Here is a 15,729-nt window from a genome sequence, read left to right as displayed (position 1 = left end):
TGCACTTCACACAGGGGGATTTTAGAGCGATACTTCTGACGATGTTGCCAAGTATCAATAATTAAACATTTAAGGTGCGTCTGACACTTCAGTCACACTTCTGCTCTTTTTTACAGACAACAGCGAAGTTATACCACAGTGTTTTACCTTGAAATCGATGTGGGACTCTCCAGTCTGACTTCTGTTACTACACAAAGCTGCACTGTCTACGACTCACAATCACATAAGGCTTCGCCAGTGTGTGGAAAACAGCCTTTTTTTTTTTTTTACCTTTTTTGCAGATCGACATGAAAGGTCACAGAAAGTGCATTTCCTTAGAGAAGGATGGGTTGCCGACTCTTATTAAGCTTGAATTCTTAATAAGCTCAACTTCCTTTGTATTGACTGGGTGAATACAATGTCAAGTCATGAGAAAGCTGTGAAATGATGCAGTCATCAATCTACACATATAAACGCACATATGTTTTCGTACTGCAGAAATTTACACATTGTGTGTGGGTGCTTACTATTATGCAGGATACCAGCTAACGAACAAAATAAAATAATGTAAACAAGAAGCAGAATTATGGATATTTAATACTGATGTCCCCTTTTTCACTGTCGAAAGACATCCATTTAAACAACCAAGAAAGACATACAAAACTATATTTCATTTCTGGTCCTTTGAACAAGAAATACATATTTTATTAAATATGACTAAAGTAATTTACAGTCTCATAGAATTATATATATATATATATATATATATATATATTTAACTATTAAATCAGTAGTAGGCTTATTTCTCAGCTGTTAATTATTAGGATGCTATGAAACCATATCTCTCTATATAAAAGCAGACCTGCAGACATATATACATGTATTACAAGAAAAATAAAATAAATAAAGAAAAAAATTGATAGTATTAAGGAAGTGACCTGCTTTGCTCAGCTAAAAGATGAAACTGTCTAGAAAAATGTGACTGACTACAGATGAAAACTTGACAAAGATTGCTTGTCAGCAAATAGTCATCCTGCGTTTCACCTTCTGAGTCGCAGGAGTATACAACAGGCACAGTAAACATGGCTCTATAATGACAAGAATGATATGAGTTCAATTATTTTAGTGCATTACTTTTAAGACAAAACAAATCTTAACTGCCTTAAACAGTTTATCTATTATTACTCCGTATATGACTTCTAAGGTCATAAATCTGACAGCACAAACAAAAAGCCATAAACCATAATAAACAGCTCCTAAATACCAAACAAAACCTGATATTATTCATGAGATTTAAAGAACTCTAAATTGGCAGCATAAGCATAATCTCCTTTAAGCTCTTTTTATGTTGATATAAATAAATTAACTTAAATACGAAAAAAGGCCAGAGCAAAAAACTTTTCCCCATATACATATAGGCCTATCATATCTGCTATCAAACTTGACTTTGCAACAGTATTCCTACAATACCTGGCCTCTAATGTATTTCATTATAATCAAAGCAAAAGAAATTACTGCACCGTCCCTTTAAGACATAATATACAGATGTTGCATATTAAAGTATTAATATTGCACAAAATACAAAAATAAGACATCAAATACTGACTGCTACGGGTCAATACAAAAGGATGTGTGTCCAAGCAGCATCTACAGGCTGCAGCACATGTTCATAAGTCGTGCAGTATCTAGTGTAGCTTGTTGTCACTGTGGAAGGCCAGTGATGCAAATTCACTTCCTCTTTAACACGCAGAAACATTTGGCACTCAAATGGATGTGAAGAATGGCGCAAAAGTCTTTTATACTTTCCTGGTGGCCTACAGCCATTTATTTTGGGTGTACACAGCAGGCTGTGGTGATGATGTGTCTGTGAAGTCTTGACTCGCACACGCTCATATACACACGCACACGGAAAGGCTGATGCGATCGATGGCTGCAGGAGACAGCTGTAGGACACTTGGCCGGTGGAACGGGGGTTCAGGCGGGCTGCTGGGGGTTCACGTTCATGTGTTGGGGATGTCCCAATAGCCCGATCCTCTGTTTCTGTTTCCTCTGCTCTGTCATCTGTCAAAACAAACACAAGAAGTTTTATTTATTTATTTAAAATAAATATTTCTCATCTCCTTTTTGTCTCTCCCACACACCAGGCATGCATATCGTATATCCGTTTATGTGAATTTTTATTTTATTTTTTTTACCTTTTTTGATATTTATGTGATATTTACAATTATTTATTCTTATATAATTATACTAGGTAAGGGAGGCAGTGTCTCCTCAAAAAAAAAAAATCGTAGTACAAAATTAAAACAACACCAGTATTACAAAACATAACATTGAAACGTGTATAAATCACTCGTCCAACAGTGACACCAGCAGGTAAAGTTACAGCGCAAGTCTGCGTCTCTCTCGCCTCCCCTGAGCCCGTTGAGTTTTAACAGACCCCCTAAAGCATGGGGGGTAAATGAGAATGAATGGGGGAAAGTCACATGAGAGGAGGCAATGCGATATGATTGGATATGACTGGATGTGATCGGCTGTGATTGGTTAATGTGATAAATCCTGCCTCTAGTGTTCTTGCACATTCCGTGTTCGTGAATTAACAATATAATGGAGTTAATAGCAATACTAATTTAGTAAGCTAAATTAAGCAAGCAAGCAACTCACACACTTAGTATAAACACTTTGTTACTTCAAAATAAGTCTTAAAATTTCATGAAAGCATGTGGGAGTTTTTAGTGAGTAATCAGCTTGGCAAATCTCCGCATCTGTGACCATTATTTACCGAGCTTTGATGACTTATGATCTGAAAAATTCAACAATAGTTAAAATCTAACTATTAAGAAGAATATCTGAACATAAGTTAACAAATAATATATATTGTTTAAATTGTTATTGCCTTGAGTAATTATTTTGGAATGAATGTAAAATGCTTAAAACAATAACTTGATGAGATTTATACTTGGCTTTAATAAACAGAATATTGATTACATTGTTAATGTAAAAATATAAAAAGAGTTTTTGTTTTTTTTTCCTGATAGTGTATGTAATGTTTATTTAATCAAGAAAATGTTACTGGACCATGAATTGGATTCCAAACGTGTGTGTGTGTGTATGACACTATATGCTGATGATTATTTCTATATTTACATATTTTGTAAACAGTTTTTTTTTTTCCCCCAGAGTAAGTGTACAGTATATATATATATATATATACACACATACACACACACACACACACACACACACACACACGTACGTAGATAGATAGACACACATTTGTATAGTAAATCTAAATATGTAAAAATATGCGTATAAATGTTGTCCATTTCAAATCTTCCTCATCTCCTGTTTGTCTCTCCACAGATCAGGCATGTCATGCAGTGATGCATTATGTGTGTCCATTCACGTTGCCTTGGTTATGACCTCATAACACAAGAGCGTCTGTGTATTGTAGGTGTGTGTGTGTGTGTGTGCTGCCTTATAAAAAGCTTCTGGGAAAATAAAATGGAGCAATTGGAGCAATGTCATGCAGTGTTGTGTAACTGAGCTACAACATACACTAACACACACTCATGCTCACGTACACAGTTCCACAGAAATATAGACCGTCTGTACCGAAATCCCCTACTCTGACTCAACAGCTGCACAAGCGAGCCAAAAAACACTCACGCATGTGTATATTAAAGTTGATGTCCACAGGAAGTACCTCATTCTACTAAACAATCATACAGCCATTTAAAAAGTAAGTGGCACTGCTCGCTCCTCCATATAAGGAGCCATCAACGGCAGTTCTTGATCTGTAATCCAAGCAAAATAATAATAAACCTCTGAGACAAAATGCTTTAGAGGCAAAATACCGCGTGCGCTCCTTCCTAGATTTAAGCCCACCCCAAAAGCACCCATTCGTAAAAGAAATCTGAAATTATTGAATCACTACATCAAAAGGACCCCAGGCGGGTCACATGAGGGAACTCTGGGAAGGACGTCACATGATTACACTAGTGCTTTAAGCGAAATAGATCACAGGATGAACTAATAATCTTGAAAATTGACAGTCATGTTATACATAGGCAAAATATATATTTTATCTTATGTAAATTATTCTAAGCATTTAAGCATAAATGTGCAGATTAAAAGGTTTTGGAATACATCAATTTATTAATTTTTAAAAGACTATTATAGTGGAGATTTGCTATGGATTTGATGTATTTGGGTCTTATCATTTTTAAACAATTCTCCAATAAATGGTGCTTCTAGTGCCTCAAAGTCTTTTTGTATTATTTTGTTTATTGCAGTTGCATTTCTAATTTTGTCTTATTTACACTTTTCCCATGTGAAATCTTGGACAGAGTGTATGATAGCAGAAAAAGACAAACAAACCTGTTATAATATTTTAACAAGATCATAGACTGAAAGCACAGCCCAAGATTATCATCAAATATCAACAAATGGGAAAACAAATAATTCATTTTCAAATATTTATGTGAAGAATGCTTATCATTCTCTCTTCCAAGTTTAAAGTAAGAAAGGGAAAAGTAAAACTTGTACTGACACGTGTAACCAGCACATTGACGCAGGAAAATAGTGAAAGTTTTTTTTTTGGTTTTACTTGCTTTGGCTTCTTTTAGCCAAACAATGACCTTTTCCCCCTGTCTAGAGTACAAAATAAACAAAAAAACAGATCAACTTCCCTGTAGACACTTCCCATTTTATGTGGCTGCACACCTCAAGTTGGTGTTCATTCGACACTATTTACAAGAAATCAACGACATGACAGCAAATCCCATTACGCATATTTCCACCAAATCAAAATTTGAGCGTCTATGTCAATGACCCACTTTATCATATTCATCTATGTGTGCTATACTGTTTATCTGTGGAAACAAACAAGCTCGAGTTCGCAGAACTTCATCTGGACGACAATGCCGCTGAATAAAAGTGAAACAACACTTGGCCTCGTGACGCAGGTGAAAGATCATTTTAAATACCACGAGCTGAAGGCAGAAAGAGAAAGAGAGACAGAAATGACTCATTGCCCTTTGGTCTAATTGAACCTTGTAGAGGTTGTGGACTCATACTGACTGACCTTGAAGGCCTAGTTTCACTCACACCCAACTCAAATTCTTGTCTGTGCAGTCCATGTAAACAGCTTAACGGGTCAAGACTACACTTCATCCTCATCGGGGAGTGAAGAACTGGCCTGACACGTCAGCATTACGGACATAATGTTCTGACATCAGACCAAAAGCATTGACACTCACCTGCTCTTTCAGTTCAGTCAGTTGGCCTGACAGGTTCGAGACGAGCTTCATGGTGGATTCAAGTTTCTCTTGAAGATTCCTGATCTCGTTCTGTTCACCCTCGGCATCGCTGCTAACCAGCGACATGGCCCGCATGCGTGGAAACCAGTCCAAGTTGTGTTCCTGTTGGAATAGTAAACATTAGTGTTCTTCGTAACACATTAATATATATATATATATATATATATATATATATATATATATATATATATATATATATATATATATATATATATATATATATATATATATATATATATATATATATATAAAGTGTAGCATATAAGTAGTATACATTAAATAGTTACAAATGTCACAAAACTCAAAGTCACTTACATACTGGTTAAAAAATTGGCAAAAGATTATGCAGCAAGCATGCATCAAAAGTGAAAGTAAAGACTTTTATAGCGTTGCAAACGATTTCCACAAAATATTAAACATTGATAATGAGTAACTTTTTTTTTTGTTTTGTTTTTTGAGCGTCAAATCAGCATATTAGAACGATTTCTGAGGGATCATGTGACACTGAAGACAGAGTAGTGATGCTGAAAATTCAGTTTTGCATCACATAAATTACATTTTAACATTTTTAAATATAAAACAGTTATTTTGGTAACACTTTACAATAAGGTGTCATTTGTTAACATTAGTTAATGTATTAACTAATATGAACAAACAATGAACAATGCATTTATCACACTACTTATTCATCATTGTTAACGTTAGTTAATAAAAATAGAGTTGTTCATTGTTTGTTCATGTTAGTTCACAGTGCATTAACTAATGATTTTAATAATGCATTAGTAAATGCCGAAATTAACATTACCTTAGATTAATAAATGCTGTAGAAGTATTGTTCATTCTTAGTTCATGTTAACTAATATAGTTAACTAATGTGAACTAATGAACCTTATTGTAAAGTGTTACCGTTATTTTAAACAGAAATAATATTTCACAATATTACTGTTTTTATGAGTTATTTATTTATTTATACTGCTTGGACACCTGTGTGAATTTGACTTTTCTGATTTTTCTTTTACGTCAAAAATCATTAGGATATCAAGTAAAGATCATGTTCCATGAAGATATTTTGTCAATTTCCTACCGTAAATATCTCAAAACTTAATTTTTGATAAATGCATGGCTAAGAACTTAATTTGGAGAACTTTAAAAGGCGATTTTCTCAATATTTAGATTTTTTTGCACCTTCAGATTCCAGATTTTCAAATATTGTCCCATCCTAACAAGCTTATTCAGATGATGTATAAATCTCAATTTCAAAAACTGACCCTTATGACTGGTTTTGCGGTCACACGTTTGATATTTTGTTACTGAATACAACTTAATTCATACATTAAGTCTGACTTATTTGGGTCACTTCACATGAATTGCTGACCTGTTAAACGAAGCATTTTTCAGTGTCTGCTATATGATTTATTCATTAATTACTCACACTTTCTCATTTTCTTTTCCTTCTAAAACACTTTCCAAACTTCCTCCACTAGATTTCCCACCATCTACATAGCACAAACCATTCTAGAAATCAGACATTAACTAATGGTGTGCCTGAAGTCATGTCCTCCTCCACCTCCCATTCCCTCATTGTCTCTCTGTTCATAAGAATATCTGTCGTTACGTCAGGCAAAATTCCCTATGTGTAATATAATTACAGCAAAGGAAATGCAGTATCAAAGTCACATGAGCATGTGGACATCCTCACCCTCAGATCGGAGCTTCCAAACATTGAGCACTATGTTTCTCCCTAACTGGCATACAATTAGTTAACAAGGGGGAATCAACCGTCATTCCTCAGCGAGATATTTGACATTATACACACTAACTTAATCAAGCGAAACACTAAAAACAGTATCTGACCGCAAGATGAAACCAGGTTTGGAACTTTTTTTGGACTTTTAATTTGAATTTAGATTTACTTTTGAGCATCATAATCACCTCAGATGGCAACAGTGTAAAGCCCAATTCTGTGGTAAAACGCAGACTTGGCAACATTGTGTAGCATTTTACACAGTCAAAAGAGTACAAAGTTTATAGTTGACATTTCAGTGATTAACTGGTCTAGTACAAAAAGTACTTAATGAAACAGCCATGCTCTTTTGTTGCAATATCTCAGAATGGTTCATAGTACAACAAGCAATCAGAGACAGCAGCAGGAGTCTTTGAGATCCAGCCCGAGCCAAACGCGATTGCGGAATGTCTGACTTGTGACTGGTGGGAGAGGTCAGACATAGATCCTAATAAGGAAGGACGAGAGGGAATCTAACAGAAGCAGGGAAAAAGTGATAGTCATGTTAAAGAACGCAGGCCAAAGAACACGCCATTCTCTGCTCAGACACTTCCTATTCTTCCCACTGCTGGACTACTTACACACACACACAAATAAACTCGGCCTGCAGACAGACAAGTCCCGACTACAGAGGTTTGTGAATGCTGTGAACATATTTGCATATTTTCTTCATATTCTATAAGGAAGTCTGTGAGTTCCTCTGGCAGTTATCATGATAGCTTTGCTGTGACATACTACACAGCATCTATAGCTATTTTAAACAGCATTCTTTCTATTTATAACTACTATGCATGAAGTTTTTGTGTTCTCATATTCCTGAAAAGACTGAATGGGATACTTAAAATGTTTTAGCACACCGCAGGGCTTTTTCACTTTTTTATGGTAAAAAGTACATCCAGCAAAGACAATGACAATGAATTTGCAAGCAGGTTTTTCCAAATGCCCTCCTTGTCTGGCATTGCTGAAATAAACAGACAGTCCCGCCTTAAAGTAAGATAATCGGTTATTGGCATGTCAGGCCAATTGAATAAACAAAATGTTTATTTGTATTATTTTTTTCATGTTTTTTTTTTTTGGAGGGGGGAAGAAGTAAACTAATAAATGGCTCAATTACATATTTTATTTATAATTTAAATAAATTATTTAATGAAACTATGCAGAAAAAAATACCTAATAAGAAAAAAGTTAAGCAAAACAAAACATGGATATTGAAAAAAAAAAAAAGTATGTATGTATGTATGTATGTATATATATATATAAAAAGACAGCAAAGTTAAAGCAAACTTTTGGGTATATTTAAGCTTTCTCATGAAAATCCGCAAATAATTGTGATGTGAGGAAAAGAAAAGAACTGGTCAATGCTACTGCTACTGGTCAATGAAACAGATAGTCTCACCTCAAAATAACATTGTTGGCTTAGCCATTAAAATGACCATGAATAAACAAAGCAATATTTTTGAAAGTAACAGCAGGGAAGTCAACCAACAAACAGCTCAGTTATATTTGTCAATCCTCACTAGAAGAAAGCAGGACAAAATTTTAAATAAAAATAAAAATTTTAAATTTTAAATTAATAAAACAAATCACAATTGCATTTTATTTTTACTGAGGCAGAACACAGCTTCCATAGGAAATGCTGACAAGTCATAGTATCTAAAAATAAACTTTCCCTTATACATTTATATGAACTTTAACCTAAAATGATGGGGAAGAACGGTTGATGCATATGTAATTATGTCAGTTACCCGCTTATAGGCATGTGTGTGTGTGACAGAAAGAGAGAGACAGAGGTCTTCAGGCTGCAGGTGCAGAGAAGTCCCCTTGTCTCTGAAATCTCAGACGGGCCGTGCGCACACAGTTCAGACAGACGCAGGGGAAAATCACAGGTAATGCTCTCACTCATTCTGAGAACAAGAGAGGAGTGCGTGTGCACTCACTTCCTGCTGCCACAGATGTTGAGGTTTGTGTTTACCTCCCGCCCCCACAAACAATGTCGTCTGTGCATGGAGCCCAGCTGTCAGCCGGTTTCGTCATCGTCATCACACAGGCACACACCATTATTCTCTAATCAGCCCTGTTTCATCCTGACTGAGTCTGCTTTTGAAATCTGTCAAATGGTAAAGGCAATGTCACCCACACTGTTCAGACTACCACATAGCGGGTAAATTACATAGACCGATGTAAATTACTTTTACACTCCTGAATATAGCTTTATTTAACCTGAGAAGCCTCGAGCGCCTAGAGAAAACACAAAAAATAAATTAAATAGTGTGAATAACATTTATAAAATACAAAAAATAACACTTTATTATAATTTGGTTATGTGTTCTAAATAGACAACTACCCAATAAAATGATTACACATATATATTAAAATTTAAGCACACTTGCAATTCTCTAAATAGCCAACAACTCCTAAATATTGTGTTCTTAAACTATTTTTTTTTATAATTTATATTTAAAATAAAATACGTTTCATGAAACAAACACATTATATGAACAAATAAAAACGTAAGTAAAATAATACAGCATTTATACCTTAATAAATGTATATTCAAAAATGTATATTTAAAAAATATTCACAAGCGGAGGTTGGATCGGCTTTGGATTCTTCTTAAAATAGCAATTAAATTAAAGTTTAAGCTAACTATTAGCAAATATTTAAGATTCTTGAATATCTGAAAAATAATTATGCTGTCAAAAAAAAAAATAAAAAAAAAAAAATAAAAATAAAAAAAAACTTTAAATGAAAAACCACTGCCTCTGATAATCATATGAATGAAGACAAAAAATTGGGAAATTTTCATAGCTATTTTTGTTGTTGGCTGACTTAAAACCATCGTTTATAATACCAGTCAAACTGGACATTTAGCAAATCCTAAAATAATTTTTTAATTATCCCATTTCTCCAAATAACCAACAAATTTAAAAACGAAATAAAAACCACTGTCTCTGGTGCTCGATATAAATCAAGAGGATATAGTGATGTCTGCATCACAACCTACACTGAATACTCACTTCCTCTGGTTTTACTTCTACAGAAACGAGAACTACAACTATTTCTATGTAAAAAAAAAAAAAAAAAAAAAAACCTGAAAATATTAAAGGGATAGTTCATACAAAATGAACATTATGTCATCATATATCATCACAAAGATATTATGAAGAGTGTTAATAACCAAACATTTTTGTTAATATTGACTTATTGAAGAAAAAAAAAAACATCTTGAAATATCCTCTTTTATGTTCCACAGAAGAAAGAAATAATAGAGGTTTGAAACGACATGAGTACAGCAAATGATCACAGAATTTTATTTTTTCAAAGTACTGTCTCTCTAATGAAGAAACTATAACAGCGCTCATTCGCTTTATTCGGCATGGCGGAAAAAGGGGCAAATGTAACGTAAGCATCTTTTTTTTTTTTGCAGTGCTGCTTTGGTTTGACGCTGCTTAGGGTGTGTTTGTGCACGTTCGTGCGTCCGAACCAGCCCCCTCTCAAACCTCTATTTCCTAAGCTTTGTTTACACTTGACAGCATTGCCAGTAAATGTGTGAGCGCTCTAGCCACATCAATTTCAACTGTATCTGCTGCTTCAATGGAAATGAGGGAAGTGTGAATTTCATTACTAATACCGCAAGAGCCCACACACTTAGACAGGATGCTCTGTGGTCTGAGCAGCAACAACAGCATCGGTCCTAAACGGGACCCGAGCATTCACGCACCGCTTCAAAGTGCGACGATTACAATAGACGTCATCACGAAGCTGTGAATAATATTCACGGGGGAAAAAAAGCTGCAGGGAAAAGGGCAGGTTCACGTAGGGGTTCTACCTACAGACACAACGCTTGATCTAACCTCAATTACCTGAACGAAAGTAGACGATCAAACAGTAAAGGTCTTTCCTCTTTGGTCTTGATAGGTCTTGAAGCAATTTAGGTGCATATAATTGTTTTAAGCGCAGTAAAAGCAGAAATTTAAGACAATAAAGTGTTGCAGGGATTAGAACATTTTGTACACCAAGTCAACAATTAGAATCACTCTGGTTCCTCAACAATTAGGATTTTTTCCATTATTTGTTGGATTGTTGCAGAAAATAAGCTCTGTGGCCCACAAATGTTTATGATTATCACATATCCTGTTCATCAAGATAATCTTCATAAATAAATGATGAATTTCGAAGCTTAAATACAATCACCAGAAGTAAAAAGCTGAAGTTAGAACTACAAATGAACCATAGGCCACATGACCTCAATGTCACTAAGCTACTACTTTTAACTATTCTTAGTGCAGTCAAACGATTAATCGCAATTAATCGTGTACAAAATAAAAGTTTTTGTTTGCATAATATATGTGTGTTCAGTGTATATCTATTATGTACATATAAATACACATATACAGCACATATTTTGAAAATATTTACATGTCTATATTTATAGTCATTATTTATATTCTAGATAAATATATTTAATATATAAACATAACATTTTTTTAAATATATACATGCATGTGTGTGTATTTATATATACACATAAATATGCACAGTACACATACAATGTAAACAAAAACTTTTATTTTGGATATGATTAATCGCGATTAATCATGATTAATCGTTTGGCAGCACTACTATTTATTTAATATTTCTTAAAAAATCTGCACTGTAGAAAGATTAAGTTTGAATAGCTTGCAAGAGCACAGGCAAAAACACAATAAGGTTGTAAAGGGGACTAGTGAGTGGCAGAATTTTTCCGTTCGTTGTGATGACGTTTAATTACTCCGACAATCTCTTTAGTCCCATTATTTCAGAACGTCTAAAAAGCTTATTTAAAAAAAAAAAAAAAAAAAATCACAAATAGGGCATCAATGATGTATTTTATGTCATAGAATAAAATGTGAAAATATTTTGAGCTTGTTTTTACCTCAGACCTTTTTTAAAACCCATTGAAAAAAACCCCACTGACTTCAGGACGGTAGAACTAGAAGTTCGAAAATGTTAACTTGTTTCCAGGTTGTTAGACTCATTCCTGCACGTGCTCACGTAAGCAGTTTGTGTCATTTTCTGCTCCCATTCTCCCCATCATTTCCTGTCCTCTCTTTACCAAACTTCATGTGCATTTTCTAGTCAAATAATGGCTTTACAAACCTCAGCTTGATGCTCTTCTTTCTCACCTTCTCAGAAACCACAGAGAGAGACCTTGCATCAACTACTGATGCAACACAAATTGCTCTACCCTTTGTTCTCAGGTCAAAGCGTTCGTATTTTTTAGGAGACCTTAAAGGGGCAACTAATCCCAAGTCAGGTGATTCCTCCCAAGACCGCATGGAAAACCCTCGAAATGCGCCACAGAAGTTGGGAACAAGGCCAAAAGACACCATCCGGATCAGAAACTGTGTCAGAAACCCACCGCTGCGCCATCTGCGTCAAGAGAACAACCACTTGTGCAGAAGGGGCTTTCCTGAGCACTTCTCTTTCCCTAAAATTACTCAAAAGTCACATAAAACGCTATTAAAGTTCCACGCCACTGCATTAAGCAAAGCATATGATGACCTATAAAAAGGCAATAAAGATAAAACAGGATGTTTAAATGAACAACATAAGTGCCCTCATTTTGAAAGGCATTTTTTTCTATTAATATCCCATTTATCAACAGACTTGCATTCACCCAGTGATTTGCTATAGTTGTTAAGAGAGTTTTTCTGATGAAAAAGCTCATAGTGCTTATAACTAAGAGATCATTTTTCAAAGAAACACATGTATACAAAGCCATACACACATATAGCAATCATGAGGGGAACTCCTGCTTCTCTGGTGAACCAACTGAAGAGAGCCGTGTGCGCGGTCAAAGCTTTTCTCAAGGATTAACAAATTCCGAGCCATTTTCAGAACATCTGAAGACTCCAGTCTGAAGGCAAACAGGAGCTCTGGCGTCCCTGAGAGACTGAAGGTCACAAAGTTATGATTGCATAAGTCAAAGCAGAAGGTTTGGGGTCATTTAAGGGGATTTACTGCGAGGAATCTGGTGGAAAATGTCTTAAGTACTTCACTTTCCCAAAGGTAAAGCTTAAAGTAGGTCACATTCCCCACAGCAAGCTAAACTTCTAGGGTCAAGTCAGTTCATTTCTGCCCCAGGGTTGTGGGCTCGAATAAACATAAAAAGACCTAAAAATGTTTCTGAGGAGAAGTCATGCCCCATCATGGCATGCTTTAGTCCTCATAAATACATCATTCTTTGGAAATCTGTTATAAAACAACTTCTCTGAAGCTATGCTGGGCAGAGGGGGAAAGAAACCCACACGCGAACACCTTATCGATGTGCTGTTTGATCGTAACTCTTTGGTTCCCTCTCTGTGTGTACAAGTTGACACTCAGTGTCAAGTTATCACAGCGTTATCAACTGTCAGACTTCACAAAAAAACCTCAGCAGTAAAAGTGCCTCCACTGATCCAAAACTGTGCCATGCTATTGGCTGATTCCCTCTCATCATGTGACTTTGACTCTAGGGCTTAAATTACCTCAGGTGACCTTTCTTGAAAGGTGACGGCTGTCTAGTTTTAATTTACAATGGTAGAGAATGGAGTTCTTTTTCTGAGGATTTAAAACCAAAAATGTGAATTTTATAAAAGCACTTTATAAATGTTTTTGATAGAAGTCTCTTATGCTCACCAAGGCGATCAATGCCATCAAAATACAGTAAAAATAGTAATATTATAACAATTAAAAATAACTGTTTTCTAATTCTTATATATTTTAAAGTGTAATTTGTTCCTGTGTTGCAAAGCAGAATTTTCCGCATCATTACCCTAGTCTTCAGTGTCACATGATCCTTCAGAAATCATGTGCCGAGTTGGTCCTCAAGAAACGTTTTATAATTATCGTGTCTTTACTGTCACCTGATCAATTTAATGCTTCCTTGGTGAATAAAATTATTCATCTCTTTCAAAAAAAATGGTCATTTTAATATTTAGGTATTACATTGTCATGGCAACAAAACTGTAAAATTGAAAATATCTTGTTTAAAATATATTGTTCATGTTTTGAGTTTTATGGATTCACTTTAATTGTAACTGTAATCTTTCAACAAAAGGAGGGACAAGTCGTAATAAATTTTTGCAGTAATCAAAACATATGCTGTCAAATGAGTTTAACAAGTAATGAACTCAGAATATTCCTTTAAACTGAATGAAGGATTAGTCATGGATGCTACACATTCCATTGTGTGATTTATGCATAGTAATTAGATGCGGATCCCGTTTCAACTTTTCTTTGAGATACCATATCTGCCAAAGAAGTTACATTTAGTTTAAAATTAAATAAAAACTTGGCTGTCGTGGCTAAAAATGCGATCATTTTGTCTTAGCAAACCTATCAAGTACATTACCCGGATCATTTCGGCCACATAGCTCTCTGGCCCTGTGAACTCGGTGGAGTCTTTCACTTTCACCAGCACGATGAAGAAGAGATAATGCCACATGTTGTGCTCCACCTTAATGTGCTCCTCAAACGTCACTGTTTTGTTGTCAAACTTGTCCCTCTCCAAACCTGTAGAGCAGAAACACAGTTACAGTGAAATGAATTGTTGTAAATGGGCCTTGCCACATAAACCTTGTTTTTAAGGGTTAAGGTCAGTTAAGAAGATCAAGATTGAGTGTAATCTTCAAGTGACAAGCAGCCCAATGGTCAGTTGTCCAAAAAGAAGGATTTGTTTAGGTCAGAAACGTATTTAGCTCAATGCCGTTTTTTCCAGTGAGAGGGAAAACAATCTTTTAAGACTTTGACATGATGCGTAACAAATCTTCTTTCTCTTAAAAATGGTTGTGTTTCACAGAAAACTGTACTACCTCGAAAGAGGAAGTAGAACCAAAGGGAAACTGTTTGTATACAACCATGAATGGTGCGTGTTATGAGCAAACGGAGGTTATAAATCTTGTGATAGTTACAAACAAATAGCCTAATTTTGATGCGTGACTGGCGAGCGAAAAGATTGGGAAACTATCACTTGACTACAACACATCATCTCAGATTACATTCTGTTGCACGCTGAGCTTTCAAATGTTAGTCATGGATTGTGTAATCATTGACTGAATCCCAACAAACTACAGTTTCAGTATTAATTCATATCAGAAGACATGAGTCAAAAACAGTATTCTTATATAAATAAGTGTGTGCACTGTGAGATTTATGATCATTTACAGCCGATCTCACACTAACATGGTCAAACACGCCAAGTGGCAACAGGAAGACACTCCACCACCTCCACAGTGAGTTATGACTGAGACTTCTGGTGAAAAGGGGGCGTCCTAATGTTTATGCTGGAGCAAAACAGTTTTGTGGGCCTATGAAATTTATGGGACTTAGATACATGAAACAAATACGCCTGTGATTCACTGAAGATAACTTGAAGACACTCTGCACACTTTTATCCAGGATGGATGGGAAGATCGATTTTTTTAAAAGAAAAGCGATACATGGATGATTTATAAATTATTTATGTGATGCATTGTTTACAGCAGAGTACATTTCTAAGCCAATATAAGCAATAATGTCCAAAGACAAGAAATGTCCAAAAATCATTTAAAAAAACAATTAAGCTATTATTTTTCGATCTGCAACGAAGCATTAAGCTTGACTTGTCTGTCTGGCAGTAATGTTTTC

The 15,729-nt window shown here is 35.2% G+C and overlaps 1 protein-coding gene across 1 annotated transcript in view; it reads right to left on the bottom strand.

Annotated features, from left to right (window-relative positions):
- Window positions 1-584: 584 nt before the first annotated feature.
- The window catches only part of itpr1b (inositol 1,4,5-trisphosphate receptor, type 1b), a 140,989-nt gene continuing 125,844 nt past the window's right edge, over window positions 585-15,729 (bottom strand). The window contains exons 60-62 of the mRNA XM_058790481.1: window positions 14,456-14,616; window positions 5,238-5,399; window positions 585-2,040 (exon numbers count right to left, since the gene is read on the bottom strand). Coding sequence (XP_058646464.1) covers window positions 1,954-2,040; window positions 5,238-5,399; window positions 14,456-14,616 — 410 coding nt within the window. The 3' untranslated portion in view covers window positions 585-1,953. The remainder of the gene's footprint in view (window positions 2,041-5,237; window positions 5,400-14,455; window positions 14,617-15,729) is intronic.

Source organism: Onychostoma macrolepis, chromosome 11 (genome assembly GCF_012432095.1).
Source record: "Onychostoma macrolepis isolate SWU-2019 chromosome 11, ASM1243209v1, whole genome shotgun sequence".
In the NCBI taxonomy this organism is placed as follows: domain Eukaryota; kingdom Metazoa; phylum Chordata; class Actinopteri; order Cypriniformes; family Cyprinidae; genus Onychostoma; species Onychostoma macrolepis.
Note: the sequence above shows the minus strand (reverse complement) of the source record. Positions and strands in the feature narration are given on the sequence as shown.